Consider the following 18,693-nt stretch of genomic DNA (forward strand, 5'->3'; position numbering starts at 1 on the left):
CATCCTGCCAATCTCTCTTCACAAAACATTATATGCCAAATGACAGAAATGCTCTACACCATTTACACCAGTGCTGACCAATGTTTAAATAAAACGTTATGAACATTTCAAAAATAGAAGTCCATAAATCGGTAACCCAGTGAAAGCAATTTCAAACAATAAAGTCTATAAATGTTCCCAAGATGTTTGCATGTGGTTCTGATAAACCTGCTCTACACCATAATTATCACATACTACGTACCCAAAAACATTATTCCAAGACAAGTAGGTTATTGCCAACAACACACCCAGATCTGGATTTGATTGCTCCATCAACAATCTTAGAATACAATTCCAGGTCAAGGTCCTCTTCTTTGAACTCACAATACAGCACTCAAAGATCTAATAGCACATATCCACACAAACACAGATACAAAATCTTGTTCCCATCTCACTCCTCCATCTATACTTCATACTGCAGCTAGCCTTATCTTCCTCTCTCGATGCTCCACATCTGCCTCCCCTCTCTGCCAAGCCTTACACTTGCTCCTCTTCCCCTACAGAATCCTCTTCAAACTCCTCACCCTCACATGCAAGGTCCCCTCCAACTCCACACTCCCTCCCGCCCTCTAAAGTCATCTTTTCTCTCCTCTGGCAACTACATCTCACTCCAGATACAAGGTTTCTCTCGTGCTGCCTCCTACCACTGGAGTGATCTTCCTCTTTCTATACCTCTCAACACTGTTATAGCCTTCAAATGATCATTGAAAAACCTCTTGTTCATAAAAGTGTACCAGTACTCAGCTTAACCATTTCACCATGTAGTATGCCTCACCCTCTTTTATCCTCCATCTCTACCACTGTTCCCTCTTGCCCACAGATCCCCATACACTGGCTCTCCCCCATGTGTCAACCATTTGTCTGCCCCTTCCCTTTAGATGGTAAGCTCTAGCGAGTAGTGCCCTCTCGCCTCCTGTTCTCATTACCTATAACTTTTGCACACTACCTACACTGCACACTTCCAGCTTGGGAAATCTACACCTTGACTCCACTCAATTGTTTTTGCACCACTTTCAGTGGTACTAAACCTGTTAGTTGCGCCCACACTAATGGGCACAGGTTTCAGCTTGCGCTGAATATATCCCTTGCACCCCATTACCCATCCAGGCTATTAGCAGCTGTGTTGAGAGTTGTAGTGTTATTCGTTTACCGTAGTGTACTGTTATACCATGTTTGCCCTCTGTATGGTGCTGTGGCCAACATGTGGTGCCCTATAAATAAAGGTTAAAAATAACACAAACACAGACATTTACCTGAGCCAGAACCTGATGTAGACAGGTCATAGATTAAGTCTGGAAGAGTTTTATCTTTTGCCAGATACATTTCGCATGATGGGTCCTCCAAGTCAAGTCTCTGGCGGTTGTGATAAACTCGCTGATGGTAATGGAACAAGACCACCACGATAAGGATAACACCAAGGAGAAACACTGGCCCAGCTATGACAGCCACAAGTTCTACAGGACCCCAACCTGATGGAGAATCATCTTTTGTGTAGCCTACAGAAAGAAAGGCATAGACGTAGTGAAGCAATCGACACTATTATTTGCGAGATTCATTAGAGGGACAACGGGAAGTTAAATACAGTACTATACATAAAGAGCAGTTAAAAATTGCAGAACGACTTCTGCTATCCACTGTAACATGACTTTATGTCAGGAGAATAAACTCTACAATCTGATGTATAATCCTATAGTCTATTCTCCGAGGATATGCAGCCCATAGCAGAGCCAAGTAGCTTTGTTTACTGAATATAAATATAATTTAATAAAAAAAAAAAAAAAATATATATATATATATATATATATATATATATATATATCTCCAATTTCTATAGCTTTTACTCTCCATATCTGAAATATCCCTTGCAACACTCCTTGGAGGAGTATGAGATTTTGGGTAATCTAGTATGTGTGTGTAGGAGAACAGATAACAGTAGTTTGCAAGTCAATACATTTGTACCACAAATATTTTGCACTGTATCCGGTGGTAATGCACTTCCAGGTTTTAATTACTGCTGAAAGAGAGGTCAGGGGTAACGAAACTGGTTGTCAAGATGCTCATTTGTGTAGATAAGCTGATGGGTAATTCAGTCAATAAGAGGCCATACATAACGCAGCTCTTTACACATCATGTTTTTAATCATTTACATTGTCAATGAAGCTTAAAGTTAAAAATTTTCAAAAACGCAAAAACACAAACTAGGGTCAATTCTTTTCAAAGCCAGTGAATCTACCATGTTTCTGGGCAGGGTAAAGAAACGCACACAAACAGTGCTGTGACCTTTTAAGAGGTGGTGAAGGACATAAAACATGTAGGTTTAAAAGACCTTGTTAAGAAATAAGTGCAGGAATTGTAAGCAGTCAAGTAAATGAAATCATTTAATTTAAGAAACTTAATGCCAGAAATAAACGGTAAAAATAACTAGCAGTGATACAAAAAAACAGCAGTGACGTCATCACCGGGATTTCCTGGGACAATCTCTAGAATACTTTCCCCATGTATTTAAAACGCAATTGTGAAAAGTTAGCTGGGGGTAAAATGCATTAAACTGTGACTGCAGTTTAATACATTTACCCCCTGATCACTTTCTAAAGCTGGGTACACATTACACTGTTTTCATCCAATAAATCGGCTCAAACAGGCGACATACGGCCGCTCGTTCAAAAGTCGGGTCAGTGTGCGCAGTAACACGATGGTCGAAAGTCTGCCCAAATGGACGATTATCGCCTCATTTGGTTGGTCGTACCGTTTAATATTTTCGTTCCAATCTGGTTTCCGCTGTGTAGTGTGTATAAACTTCCGACCGATCCACAACAGTGAGTACGAAATTACAGTCATTGTTCACGACAACATGACTATAAAAAGTCGCTAAAGGGACGTCCGCTCTTCCCTTTATCGTCCTAAACAAGGCTAGTGTGTATGCAGTCCATGGACCGAGCGATCGGAACATCAATCGCATGTAAAATCGCTCGGCATAAAAAGTTGGTCGAAATTTCTGTAGTGTGTACCCAGCTTAAGCAAGTCCGGTGGGAGCAGATATCAAGCGACAAAGACTCTGAACCCAAATATTGGAATAGGCTGTGATGCAGATTGTACCTTATTGGCAGTGCTTTATGATAATCAGCAATAACTAAATTAAAACTATAAGGATCAGACATTGTACTTGGCTGCAAACCTAAATGGATGCAACTTACCCAGGAAATTAAATGCGATAACACTTGAATAATAACATAACATTTGAAGGTCTTTTAAATTAGCCAAACTGTATGGCAGGAAGCATTTAGGTGTTGATCTTTAATACATACCAATTGGCACTGTGAGGTCTATGTTGTTGCAGTAGTCTGTATAGCAGCATTCAGTGTTACGGATGTCCTCTGAACTAAGACAGTAAAATGGCTTTCCAGCAGGAACAAGTTCAGTTTTAGTAATGCATGTCCGCGTATGATGTTTCACGCCATCTATGTTGGCAATCGAGACCATACAAGCACCATCTGTGTCACATGTGTAGTTGGTTTTAATGCAGTTAGAGCATAGACATCTAAGGGCTGGGAGAAAAAAAAAAAAGAAAGAATTAAAATAAATAAAAAATGGTGTATGCACAGAGGTACAGCACTGTATAACGCTCATCAGAAATGTCCCAACTTAGCCATGACATTTTTAGGTGTAACACTTTCTTACTAAACACAGAGAGCATTTGAAAAATAAAAAAACTGCAAATTTATGATAATCACACTAACAAAAATATATAGTTAAAAAATGTGTGTTAAAATGGCAAAACTGGAAATAAATGTGCTATTGACAGTCTTGGATTTGCTGCCCTCCCTAAATATTTTCAGTAGTGAAACTTGTATTATTATCTACTTAAAAATGTATTCATCACTTATTCACAGTGCAGTCAGGCATTCTGTGGGCTGAACCAATACTAATAAAAGCACAGCATATAAATTCAATAGGAACTAGAGATCTCATAAAGGCACAGTGACTTCATGACTCCATGATGTCAGTAGTTACTAGTATACTTATAGTCTGAATACTAGTTCAGACCACAACACATCTGTTTCCAATGTGCACAACATCAACAAATACAAAAGCAATTACCTATAGCAACTGCTTTGAGTAATAAAGTGTCCAATTCTGGACATATCATTACAGTGATCATGTTAAGGCTTCCAAACATTTACAGTTTAATTAATGCTTTAATTCAGTTTCTTGAAGTTGAAAAAAGCCAAAAGAATGATCAATGAACATAAAGGCTTGGCATTAGAACCAGCCCAGCGGGGTCACAAACTAGTTGTTTAGTCATTTTCCTAACAAATGTGGCACTTCCTATGTAACCGCACAATGAAGTAATTAAATAAAATATGTTGATAACTTTTGAAATCCCTTTATCATTACAAAAACCGATTGCATAACACTGAGTCATTTGACAGCTTGACGGGAATAAGCTTGGCTAGCTTTCCCATCCATGTGTTCAAACTTCTCTTAAAGGAGAACTCTTTATAGAAGATGCAAGCTATGGCTACTGCATAGCCAAAAGTACGTGGATACACTTTCTAGTTAGTGTGTTTGGACATTTCAGCCAGGCCCATTGTTAACAGGTCCAAGCATACAGCCATGCAATCTCCATAATCAAACATTAGCAGTAGAATGGGTTGTAATGAAGAGCTCACTGATTTTCAATGCGGCACTGTCATAAGATGCCAACAAGTCAATTTCTCACATTTCAGTCATGCTAGAGATTCCCTGGTCAACTTTAAGTACAGTTATTGTGAAGTGTACACATCTAGGAGCAATAACAGCTTAGCCGCGAAGTAGTAGGCTGCCGAAGTTTACCAATGGGACTGCAGAGAACTGAAGCACCTAAAAATCACCTGTCCACACTCACTACAGCCACTTCCAAACTGCCACTGAAAGAAATATTGACAAAAGAACTGTTTGTTGGGACCTTCATAGATTGGGTTTCCATGGCCGAGCAGCTGATGGAAAGACCACCACCACCATTAGACTCTTGAGCAGTGGAAACTCGTTCTTTGGACTAATCATGCTTCTTCATTTGAAAGTCTGATGGATGAATCAGAGTTTGGTGGATGCCAGGAGAACGCTTCCTACCTGAATGTGAATTTCCACTGATTAGTCCACAGACACATCCCTTACTACTTTAAACTCATTAGGAATGCAAAGTTTAGCACAGATCTCCATCTGTTATCTTTCTGACCAGACCTTCAGCGTCCTCAATTTCAGCTCTTCCTCATCTTACTTGTACTTTCTACATCAGTGTACCACAAGGGTTTTTTCTTGCACCCCTTCACTTCTCCATCTAGCAATATATTGCCTTGGTTTTTTTATACTGCTTCAGTATCTTTTATATTCTGAGACTTCAATCTCATCTGTACTTGATCACATTAGAGTGCCTTGCTGCTGTCTTCTCACTCACTACTTAAAAGACTGAACTTTTAGTTTTCCCCAGTTTCTAAATGTGATCCTTTTCCTGACATATCCATCACTGTGGAGAACACACCAATCACTCATTTTCTTCAAACCTGCTGCTTCAGGGTAATTTTTGACTGTATTCTCATTCATGCTTTATAATCTATTGTTCAAAAACCTCTAACATCCATCCCTTTCTCACGCATGATGCAAATAAAATATTATTATTTTTTTTTGCATGGATTAAATCATACCCCAGCTGAACTATTGCAACACTTTTCTCTGTGATCTATCACAGAACAGACTGGCTACACGCCAACTGCACTCCTCAAGTGCTATTCCTCTCTGCCAGTCTCTACTCTGGCTCTCTAACACAAACAAGACACAGTTCTAGGTTCTAGTCACAACCTAAAAAGCACTTGGTAACCTCACATTTCCTTACATCTGTAACAACCTCAAGGTAGCCCCCAAATGGAACCTTTGCTCTACACTACATCCTTCCTCTCTGACCCCCACTTCTCATTCATGCCTCGAAGGCTTCTCTTGTGCTGCAGTTATTGCACAGTGACTTAATATGGTGACACAATTTAAGTGACAAAAATGCATGTTGATTGTGAGATAGTGCCAATTACCCCTACTTTGGCTACTATATAAATTAGTGGAAGACTTATGTACTAAACTTCCTTCCTAACTTTATTTTACTTTTTGCAAGATTTTAGGATATATAAATATACAAGTTAACCCGTGCATGATACTCATGCATTCTAGTCAAATCAAGCTACTTAAGGTGTTAAAAAGGTTCTTGTCATGCATTTGGGCCATAGCCCAGGCCTCCTCAGGGGAAGAGCATTACTTCCCGACGTAAGCGCCCTTTTTTAACGTGGTTTTGTCCACATGTCACCACCTCATCATTCTTCTCCATCACCTCATCCTTCATTTTCATCGCCACATCTATCCAGACACAGGGATCTCTTACAGCGGTCCTGAGTATTACACTCCTCTCACTCTGTCACCCCCGGCAACCACCAACCACTCCCCACTGTCACCCCCGGCAACCACCAACCACTCCCCACTGTCACCCCCGGCAACCACCAACCACTCCCAACTGTCACTTCTCCTTCAAGAAATATATATATATTTTTTTTTACATCTTTATAAACACTTTTAACAATTAACAAATTAAAAACATCTTAGTATACCAAATTTCAGCCCTTTCTGAATTTTTTTTTCCACACACACACTAAGAATTTAGTAGGTCAGTGTATAACTCCGCCCAGCAGGTGGCGCTGCAGCTTGGTTTTATTTTTTCCACACACACAGACTAACACACACCACTAGACATTTATATTATAGATAGCATATACAAAATGCAAACAAAAAAAACATACATACATTTTAAATTAAACAAGCCCTAACAATTAAGCAAAGTTAGTGCGATGTTGCCTCATACAGGGTTGCAGTAAAACAAAAAAAAAACCCACACAAAAAACAAAACTAAAACTTAACTTTGAGACATTGTATACACATCCAGTATTTGTAGTAGCTTCATTGTATTCCTAGTTTGCTATAACTTTCTACTTAGTTCATATCAGTCATGCAATTTAGAAGAAAAACCTTACATTAATAGTACAGCCTGAGTAAAAGTCTAATTGTGATATAAAGTCATTAATGCACATACCATTGTTAACAAAATCCTATTATAAAATTGTCCCTCCCGCTGTGTCATAAATGCTTTAAGCATTATTTAAATTATCTGTTGGTGTAGGGAGACGTACGTAGAAGTGTAGTGAGCATGCTTCTGCTAGTATATGGGTTGTTCATATTAAAACTCATGAATGTTCTGTTCATAGCTGCCCATAAAGTTGCTAAGTTCACACTGGCAAGTAAAGCATTCCTTGACTCAGTACAGCCCAAATGTCCCATGTTGAAGGCTGCATGTCGTAAAAACACACGACTGAGCACCATTAAAAAGTAAATGATAAAATCCATTAAATTTCAAGAAATTTACACACAAAGACACTTTACAAAAACAAATATGACAGTATGAGGAACCTGGGCTCTAAATGCTGGGCCACAAAATAAATTCAAAGTTAATGTCAAGATTGGATTGAAAGACTTATTTGAAGAGGTGGTCTACCAAAGCCTTAAATTCAAGATTTCACAAGAATTCAGTTTATAACAGCCAATAAAATGGCATCAACATAACAAAGAATTAATTCCATTCAACTGAGACATTTCCTCTATATATCTGTGGTAATTTGTCTCAGAGGTGCAGTGTTTTCCTTTATAACTTGGCAATCTAACTAGGAATCTGGGGAAAAATGAAATGTGCATGCCAGGACATATTTTCTCTAAACGAGTTCTACATATTTCTTATTAGTATTTTCTTTTTTTTATTTGCGATACATAAAGTGAATATATTTATCTTCTAAGACATCTCACTTGCCTCAGTCTGGACACTTGGCTGGGAAACAAGTGTCAGAGCAGTTTCCAGTGTAATTACATAAGTAAGGATGGGACAGATTCCATTGCCTTCTACTAAACCAACTGAAATTGAAAATGACACAAGTCTGAGGATGTATTTTACATCACAGTAAGAGAAGCAAATGAATAGGAACTCCTTTCAGAAGCCAAGTGGATTCACCTTTATATAGTGTACTGCATTCGTTGTAGTGTAGGTCTTTTCCCTGTATGTATTAAACAGCAATGAAGACAGTAATTATTTGGAAATGCTATTGAGACTACTGTATCTTACCCTGGCTAGATTGCACAAAATATGGCCTGCTCATTCTAAGTTCTGTTGGCGCAACTGTGATAAAGTGGGTGACATTTTTTCCATGTATTTCAGACGTGTCCTGTTATCACATTAGGTTAGTAAGATATCATTAACTCCCATGCCGCTTGTTGCCCTCTTTCACCTGCACCCGGACTAGATCCCAAAAAAGTTTCAGTATATATGGGGCACAGCCTCATTGCTACCAGAGCAGTGACTGAACAACTTTGGATACACTTGTTCATCTACCATCCAAAGATTGTAGCTAAAATTCCATTTAGTTTAGAAATGGAGACTTCAGGCGTCCCCTACTCTATGGCGACATCCTCTCCTCTGGTTAAATGGTTTCATTGGCATGCGTTTGTTACAAACTGAAGGCTCCTAGCTTCTTCGCCCGATAGACCCTGTGGACACTCCTTTCCCCAACTTAAATCTTCTTGGTTTTATCTGTGGGCTTGTGGTGTCCAATGTAATGTAAGGATATCATCTTACGTACTCTGGTTTGTCTGATCACATTATGTACCCTCTCCTCCTTCTCATCCGCCCCCCTTTTTGTTGCCTTTTGCACCCCTTCCCTAGAAAGCAACAATCATCATCATTTATTTATATAGCGCCAGAAAATTCCGTAGCGCTTTACAATGATGATAAACAGTAATGAAGGGTGGTATTTTCAGTTAATACTTTACAAATTATCTTTGTAACATTTCCAAGGAGAGAGATATTTCATCAAACGACAAACAAATGTGTGAAATATAAAGTACAAATCTACGTTCTATTTTTTAATCATAGTGTACAACGATAAAAAGCAGAAACATGTTACTACAACATTTAAAATAACCAAATAGAATTTAAAATGAGGATGTTTTGAAGATAAGCTAATAAAAAGCTGGACTATTTATACAGATCTAAATGTAGCTGTGCAATGAGCAAGCAACAGTGCAGGCCTGCTCATTAATTCAGTGTTTGCATCATCGCTAGCATTATCACACCATCAAAGATATACTCATTCATTCACAGCACAAGGGAATCTCTCTCAGCCAATTATAAGGAGTGGAGAGAGCTTTCACACACATTGTTAATAATGCACGCTTAAGTAGATAGAAAACTGTGTACATTTGTCATAAAGCAGAACTGTAGCTGAACTACAGTGTTATTTTTTGTGTCACTAGAAAATAGCACAAGATTCATGGCACAAAGAATGCAGGCTGTTCTGGGGGCAAAGGCAGGGGGACGGTCCAACCCAGCAGTACAAAGATGAACCTAATAAAGTTTTTGTCACTCTTTAAAATAATCACATTTCAACATTAATAATGTGTTTATGCAGTACCCACGCAAATTATACTTTGTTTATACCCCTTGACAGACCAAAGCAAATCTACACAAAATGGCCCAAACAAGTGTTTATTATTTTTTTTTAATTGATATTGCAAGAAAGTGAACCAAGAGCAAATGTGTGTGTTTTGTTTTGGTTTTTTTAAATTCCAACCACTACCGAGAAATACTTTGTGTTTTTGCTTTGGCTTCAATCCACTTTTCCAAAACAAAAAGATGGGTTCTACACATAGGTTTTCATAATAATAAAATCTGCACTTCGACATATTACTACATTCTTTTTTCTGGTCTTGAATGAAATACAGAAAATATGTAGCCCAACAAGACATACCCTTTTGAAAACTAGACAACAAACAGCATAATTGAAGCCTGGATAGGGGATATCTGGGCATCATAAACTCACATATCTGCACTTCTTAACAATTTCTGTAGTTCAGTGTTATGTGGTGATCTCTGGGTGCCAGTATAGGGGATATCAGGTACTATTTCCTCCCCCCCCCCCCCCTCTCCCCCATACCACAGCTCTTGAGTTTTTTTTATGGGGTTTTTTTTTTTTTTTTTAGGCTTTCTTCACAATACCAGGATGATTCTATATCCTCTGGGTACTATGGAAAAAACCTTATTTGACATTCTAATCAGTAGTAGCAGTGTAGAAACAGAGAGAATGCATATTCACTATGCCAGGAACATCTTTTCTAAAACTACTCATACTGGGGCAGGAATTGATGTGAATGACTAAATACATCCTAGTAGGTTAAATGCTATCAAATTGACCTTAGTCTGTGCATGCATTAGGGAATTTAGAAAAAGCTCCACTTTGAGTGACAAATATTCTCTGTCCAGCGCTAGTGTGGCACTATATAAATTGATAAGAATGATAAATATTCCTTGAAAAGTGCTGCACATTATATAGGATAGAAATATATATATATATATATATATATATATATATATATATATATATATATATATATATATATATATATATAGATATATATATAGATATATATATAGATATATATACACACACACACACACACACACACATACATACATACACACACGTAATAAAGAAAGCAGACTCCACTAATGAAAGAAGAACGAAGAATTAAAAAAAGTAACAAACAAAAAGACATACAGCAAGTAAAATTAATCTGCATTAAACTAATAAACTGTGGAAAACAAGCAATATAGTCATTAACGGTGTAAAAGTCTGAAGAATCTCATGAAGGAAACCAATGCAACTAAATTAGTAAAATCAAAGTCAATCTTCCTGATTAAAGAATTAGGAGAGGACATAATATAGCTGATGCACCAACATCAAAGATGACACATCGAGTATATATTTTTCAGTATAAGCAGTTTGTTACCTTATATGAGCTGCAGATGTATAAGACTCTGAACGGAATGTTTCTGATATTTGTAATATTTTGTATGTTTTCCCTTGGTATTTGTCTAATGTAAATGTCAATGAATGTAAAGGTTTAGAAGAGTACCTATTTTTTCTGACTATACTGGTTTAGTTTATTTGCACATATAACCACTAATTAAGTAGCATCATTATTGGAGTTATGAAATTTGATTGTTTAAATTTTTTTTAAAAAAACATGTTCTATAGCAGACTACAATACCTCTTTTTCCAAATATTTGCAAATTAAATGTTGTGCATAAATGTTGTATTTTGATGATCTGTCTTTAGTGTGCTCTATATGTACAGTAGTAATTTTGGTTTGTTTGGCATTTGTACCATGATCACTGCCCAGGACAATGTTCTACAGTTAGCTGTATAAAAGCAAGTCAATCACAAGAAGATATGCCCATTAATATTATTGTAAAACTCCCCTGCTCTGAAGTTGTAGTGTAACTTGTGGCATCTTTCACTAGTCAACATTTCCACATGTTGAGTTGCCATGCTGATCCTGTGTCTACATAATACAGATCATCTCTTATGAATAGACTACTTGGAACAAGAAGAGCGAGGCTAAAGTTTAAAACATATACATTTTCACAGCACACATATTGATGGATTTATTGTCCAGCTTTAAAAAGGTCTTCAAAGTGGCAGCTGCTTTGAATGTGTCAAGTGAGTTGGCATTGTGGGCAAGAAATCTAAAGACTGGCATTAATGAACCTGCTGCTGTCAGGTAACTAGTAAGGATTGGCTAAACACGCATTGCTACTAAAACTGCTAAGAGCAGCCAACATGAATCCTCTGCCTTTCACCGCTTCCAAACACACAATATAGAATGAAGTTTGTTCAGAATTTACAGAATAGTCTTTTCAACGTTTTGGCTGGCGGAGAACATTCTTTTCTATCTACATATTGTCTGTGCATTCTTTTTTCAACCTCATCCCCATAACTTTGACGTAAGATTGCACAATGCATCTCTGCTCTGGAAAATATAATGTATTCTTTACTCAGTGAGGCATCAGCTGTAACAATAGAAGCATGTATTGAAAATTCTATGATATTAAGGTGATTCTAGCAGGCACGTATTGTAATTGTAAAACCATTAACCTGGTAAGAACTATCTAAATCTATTTCTAAACATACCCGCTTACTTTTGGGTACATCTGTGATGATACTTTGGGGAAGTTGATTTAAACAAGCAAACTGTTTGCAAGCAACAGAAGCTTCCTATGAAATTCACAAGAAACCTATTTGGTCTATTTGCATGCAAATGGTCTATGCATACGTTTGGTGTATGAGGTAAACAAAAGGGAAATGAAATTACAAGAACGCTGGCTAATAAATGTAAACCGGTACTGACCATTCTTAAAAAAGGGGACTGTCCACTTTGGACAACCCACTCACTTTTACTGGCAATCTGTACATAAGAAATAAGGAGGAGGAGGGTCTTACAAGGCAAAACGTCAAAAGGAACGCAACATACACTAAAGGTAACAAAACAAAAATACTCCCTAATCCTGGCAGAACAATGGGGAAGTGTTCAGCATGCTAAAACTTTATCAAGCAATGCTCTTTTATTCCCCCACCAGTCTAGAGCGACAAAGCAGGAACGGCAGTGGCCAGAATTAGCATACTAGTCAGGTTCATTTGCATGCTAGTCTTATTAAAGTGTTAATCGTCAGTGCTATTAAAGCCCCCCTACATGAGAAAGGATGGAGAATGAGTTCCTACTGCACTGAACGAAAGAGAACATGTTGAGCCTCTTTAAAAATACTTTTTAAACCATTTTTTTTCAAGGAACAGTCATCAAAATGGTAACATTATATCCAGTAAACTTAATGTTCAACCCTTTTACAAACACTTTCTTTGCTGAAACAAAAGCACAAGTAAACTAAAAATAAAAAGTTTAGTGTGTTCAACCAGGCTCCAGACAACCCTTTGTATCCATTATGTTTAAAGTATTTATGAAATGAGAAGTGACGAACACAAAAAGGAGCATTATGAGGAGGAACAGCTACAGCCCACTTCTCAGAGAGACATGATTCTAGAGGCTTTTAATCCTATCCTTATGGAACCCCAGACAAAACAAGATCTATGGATAACCTACAAGTAAGAACATTCTTGTAAACACCATGTACTTGCATGTTCAATTGTAGAGATAAAAAGGGGCATTAATGAAATTCGCTAATAAATGAATAGAGAAGTTCTTAATATATATGTTTTGGAACTAGAACTTAACACACCAGAGTTATTTTTTTATTATAATTTTTTTCTAAACAGCAAAATAATGTGCACAAAGCACGCAAACAAAACACTAGAGGCCTCGAACACACTGGTGTTAACATCATGCATTTTAGCAGTGTGTTTCACACTAGAACAACACATGCAAACAGGTTTGAAAATATAAAACACTTACCAATGGCCAATTAGCCACTAGAAACATTACTAGCGTTAGTGTATGCTGTCTTTCTCCTAATGCACGGTGTTTTATTCAGAACATTTACCATAGGTAAACGCAATGGGGTAACTTGACAGTGCCCTCCCAATGCTAGTAAATACATTTGTGTAGGACATGAGTTTTCAATCACATTTTTACCAGCGTTAAAAAAATGCAAATGTGATGTCAGAGGGCACCTGGCCTAAAACAGCCGAAATATTTAGGACAACTAGTTTGTTAAGCTATGAATACCATTTATGCCGATACCATTCATGGGGGCCTTGTTTCAGGTTGTGTTTACAAAATGTTGCAACAGCTTACTCTAATACAGACCGACAACTATCAATACTCTCTGCAAAACATAAATTAATAAAACACAGCACATAGCAGTGTAGGTTTAAACGGACGCTTTCTATAATCACATTGTGTTTACACAGTAATGCTGACATTGCAGCAGGCACCATGTTTAAAGGTCTGTCTATTCTGCCACAGGAAATTAGGCTGCTTTAGTTTGCATGCTCGTGTTTTTATGCTCCATCCACATATCAGCAAAACCAATACATCAGCTCTGATCAATACCTGAAATGGATACGCCAAGGGAAGAACATTCCTCTCCCTCCACTTTTATGCACTAGGGAGAAGTCTATCCAGACATGTTTGTGGGACAGGAATTAGCAGACAGAAGAATGAGGATGGTATGCAAAGAGAAGCTTATACATCTTGACGCTTTTAGAAAGCATACCACCTAAATAGAAATTGCTTTGAATTCACATTGCATCCATTGCACACTTCTATTCTTATTGTGGTAGGACAAATCACAATACATAAATAAACATCAGTCTCACAGAATCTAGCCAACTTTTAGTTAATAGATCATGGCTGCGTGTCTGCTCTGTGTATGAAACAACCTTCATAGACCTGTTTTGACACGTTTAAACATTAGGTTTCCAGACAAAGAATGGGAGCTTTGTTCTGTACAGTTGCGGTGGTATGGTATTTATGGCAAAACGAATATCGCCCTCAGCAACTGAGCGTGAAAGAAACACAGGTGCTACTTCAGTCTCAACACCAGAGATAGGCAGTTTAATTAAACCAGATGATTGCAGGTGCACCACAAATGACCCTAAAAGCTCTGTCAAATGAAAAATCTAAGCAAATGAAGAAGCAAAATGATTGTTCTGCCTTGCAGTTTAGCATTTATGTCAAATACAGAGCGCAGATGTGCTAGTCATTCATGGGCTGTATGGCTATTAAATTGCTACCTGACTTTCTGTAATATAGTCCCCACCTTTGCTTTAATAGTATGGCAGTATCATAATTATCATTCAAATAACTCACAATTCAAATCTCCAATAAAGTTTAGGCATTAGAACTAGTCCCTTAATTAATGCATACATATGTATTTGGAGTTCAGCCTCAGCTAAAGGTTTGCAGAGATTATCTGCACTATTTGGATAAACATTAAACAGTATTAAGTGTCCCGTTATATTTTGTGGATAGACTAAGCCACGCAATAGTCAATATTGGGATAGTACACACACAGTACATAATTGCACAAGGCATTGCATACATTGTTTTGTTCATAATTCTGGTCAGACGCTGCCCCCATGGAGTTAACTGTTGTACAGATTTATACTCTAACTTGGCAAACTGATCTTTGAATCAAAGTTTTTACTGTACGAAGCACAACATTTGTCTTTAATAATAAGAGTATATTGCGCAACCCCATTTTTTGTTACAACTCTATAATATAGTTAATGAAAGTACTGCAAGTACAATTCTCAGGGTTTTTGGAAAATGTCTAAATGAAAGAACTCTTAGGAAGTTACTCAAAAATGACTTTGCCCTGAACAACAAATAAGATAAGGTAGCCACCAAGCCTTAAATGTTATTACTGGCATAGTTATTTTCCTTATTGCTACATCATTATTCCCAGCCCTGTGTGAGAAACAGAAGCTATGTATAAAATACTATGGTAAACTGCTACATAGTTTAAGAAATCTAACAGAATGTTTCTTTAATGTGTTCTATCGTGCCTAACTGCTATCAAATTATTTGCTGTTAAACATTAATTACAACCTGATTATTTCAAAAGCTGATAAAATTGTGTCATGATACACAATTGCTGCATTTTACACATTAGTTTCAAGATGATAGTTAAGACTTGGATGCTTTAATTGCAAAACTGTACAATGAGTATGTATACAAGTTTTACACATTGACCTCAATCATGAAAAAGTACCACTATATCTAGTTTCAGCAGCTGAACATCTGTGCAGTAGCAGACAGTACTGTCCACTGGGAAAACCCCTTCAATATCACAGGCAAAGGTATATATGAAAACAAATAAAAAAAAAAAAGTGAAACTGTGATATCTTAAAATCCTTGTAGGACAGCTGTGAAAATGTGTCTGGCATATTCTTTAGCTGGGATCAATCATAAAAATTAAGTCTCGGATTGCTCAAGGCAACCTGACCTCATGGTCAACTAATGTAAAGCTTTGAACTGTCATTTGTGAACACTAAGTGCAGTTTAAATGGGATATTAGGTTTTTAAGACATGAAACAATAACCATATGCATTATCACTCTGAAATGTCAGCATGAAAAGTACAAGTAGTCCAAAAAGCATTAACTACAAATATTAATATATAGACTAATAAAATCAGCATGGGCACACAATATTAAAAGTAAAACTAGTATTTGAGTTGAATTATCTTGAATGTTGCAAAAAGTTTGATTACTCAAAAATTCTTCACTACATTCCTGCCATGGCATATTGCATTCAAACTAAAAGTCTCTTGTTGGCAGCAATAAACACCACAGCTCGCTGTGTGTGTGTGTGTGTATATATATATATATATATATATATATATATATATATATATATATATATATATATATATACACACACACACTTATATTTTATCCATTCATATTGTAGCACACACACAATAAAAGACAGAAGGACTTTCTATATACACACACACATAAAACACACACATAGCAGTGACTCGCTATTAAAATATACCATGATAACAATCTGTAATTGACACAAAGCTTATATTATAAAACAAGTGTAGCTGAACATAAAATACCAAGATACTACATATATGAATACATGACTTGCACATGTACATTTTATATTTGGGGTGTAGTTAGTAGTTACACTAAAATGTAAGTGCTAATACAGATCTGATTGATTATTAATAAAATTTAAAAAAAATCAGGGAAAACAAACATGTTGCTTTAAAAAGTAATGTTAGATGTAAGCTGAAAAATGATATTCTAAATGGATAAGTGTGGATTTAAGTACAGCACAGTCACAGAGAAATGTTTCTCTAGATATTTAGTTGAAGCATGAGCAACTCACTTATTGGGGGTGCATCTGATCACACCATTGTTATTTAAGGAAACATTTTCCTAATTTAAAAGTTTTCTTAACAATAACCAGCATTTAAGACTCAACAAGACTAATACACAAAGTAGATAAATTAAAATATTCTAAAATCCATCCAAACATGTTTACATGTTGACCAACAGCGATACACAACACCTGATAACTGTGCTTTTAAAGTAACAGAGAACACAAGTGTATTCCTGCATATACGAACCAATAGACACATTTGTTTTACAGGGTGTACATTATTATTATTATTATTCTGTGGGGTCGTGGCCAACTCTGCAACCATAAACAACTAACCTGTCTGACCAAGTTTCGGCAGAGCGCACGTCTCCGCTCATTACCTTACCCAGTCACTTCCTAGGTTTTATTTACCACCACTGTTTACATACAATCAGTGCACTCAGTGCTTTACTGCAGAAGGATACATTCAATGCTAGAAATTCTCTGTCCCCGTCATCCAAGCTGGAGCTCACTCCACATACACAGTGGTCCCTATGGCAGAGCCTGGAGCACTCAGCTACCTACAGTGATATACAGCCTTCCCCCTCCATGCCCTCTCCCACATCGCACCTGCCTGTACACCACAATCGGCTCCACTGTGTATGTATAACTAACCACCTCCCCTTCATCGATGCCTGCACCTTCCTCCTCCCGTTCCCCGCGGACTCAGGTCTACGCTGCCCTCCGGAGCCGCACACAATGCCCCACATGACTCACCGTTCGTCAAACTGGGGCCGCCACTGAGCAAAAAGATGTTGATGGTGACGACGAAGAAGGCCAGCACCTCCGCCATAGTAACCACCGCACAGCGACCACTAACTGCGCGACCACAAGCGATCCAGACAGGGCAGCACTACGGGAGCGCGCCGCACAGCTCGGCCTCCTTCAATCTATGGAACGCAAAGTATGCGCTCCACGCCTCTATGCCGCCGGCCCCCGCCCACGACCATAGAGGGAGAACGCGAGTAGGGATTGGTCGTCTGCCACGCCACGCCCACTGCCAGCAGTAGGTGGAACCTTTACATGTGACGTCAGATGAGGCATCTTTTGTTTCGACTCGACGAGCCGCGCGGTTTCTGGTGGAGTGTGGTGCGCGCCTTAAAGGGGCAGTATGCCCTGGCGCTGGCTGTTTGCCGGCATTCAATAAAGCGCCTGCCTGTCTGGGCCTTGCATGCAAATAGACACATGCCCGAGTCTTCTGCACAGGGGCGCCTGAGGCCACCCTCTACAGCAGCGACCGCTCTACCCACTGGGGAAATACTGAAATCAATCTGGTAGCGCTGGTCATGCAGAATTTCTTCCTTTCTGTAGCAAGTTTATGCTCTTAGACCGGCCCTTGTTCGCCTGGGGAAATAGCATAGCTGCTGTATCTGTCCATGTGTTGGGAAGAGAAAGTACTGATTTTATTAGCGAGAAGGTTAAAAAAAAGTAATGGCTGAGTGCTGCCAAGTCAGATCTCGCAAAGAGGGATTCTGAGGAGAAAAGGAGTCATTAGTTTGTGATGTTAATTAGAATTATGTATTTTCTGGAAGTTGGGGAACTGGCTCTATTGCTGTTTTGGAAGACTGTAAGCTGAGAGTTTTAGTTCTACAACAGCTTTAGAACCAGAGGTTGCTGCCATCTGGTCAGATGAATCTATTAAAGTCACCTACAGGATTAAAGATTGTCCATTCTAATGGGGCTTGAAACCTTGTAGATGGACATAAGGGGCCTGGTTCATTAAGGATCTTAACTGAGGAAACTTCTTATTTTAGTCTCCTGGACAAAATTATGTTACAATGCAAGGGGTGCAAACTAGTTTTATGTTTTGCACATAAGTTAAATACTGACTGTTTTTTTCATGTAGCCCACAAATACTTGATAGCTTATT

The 18,693-nt window shown here is 38.0% G+C and overlaps 1 protein-coding gene across 1 annotated transcript in view; it reads right to left on the bottom strand.

The window, feature by feature from the left end:
• ACVR1B (activin A receptor type 1B) overlaps positions 1-17,723 on the bottom strand; it is a 30,321-nt gene extending 12,598 nt beyond the window's left edge. The window contains exons 1-3 of the mRNA XM_075199685.1: positions 17,541-17,723; positions 3,345-3,584; positions 1,293-1,535 (exon numbers count right to left, since the gene is read on the bottom strand). Of these exons, the coding sequence (XP_075055786.1) occupies positions 1,293-1,535; positions 3,345-3,584; positions 17,541-17,616 (559 nt within the window). The 5' untranslated portion in view covers positions 17,617-17,723. The remainder of the gene's footprint in view (positions 1-1,292; positions 1,536-3,344; positions 3,585-17,540) is intronic.
• Positions 17,724-18,693: the final 970 nt, after the last annotated feature.

The sequence above is a fragment of the Mixophyes fleayi genome, chromosome 2, assembly GCF_038048845.1.
Source record: "Mixophyes fleayi isolate aMixFle1 chromosome 2, aMixFle1.hap1, whole genome shotgun sequence".
Classification (NCBI taxonomy): domain Eukaryota; kingdom Metazoa; phylum Chordata; class Amphibia; order Anura; family Limnodynastidae; genus Mixophyes; species Mixophyes fleayi.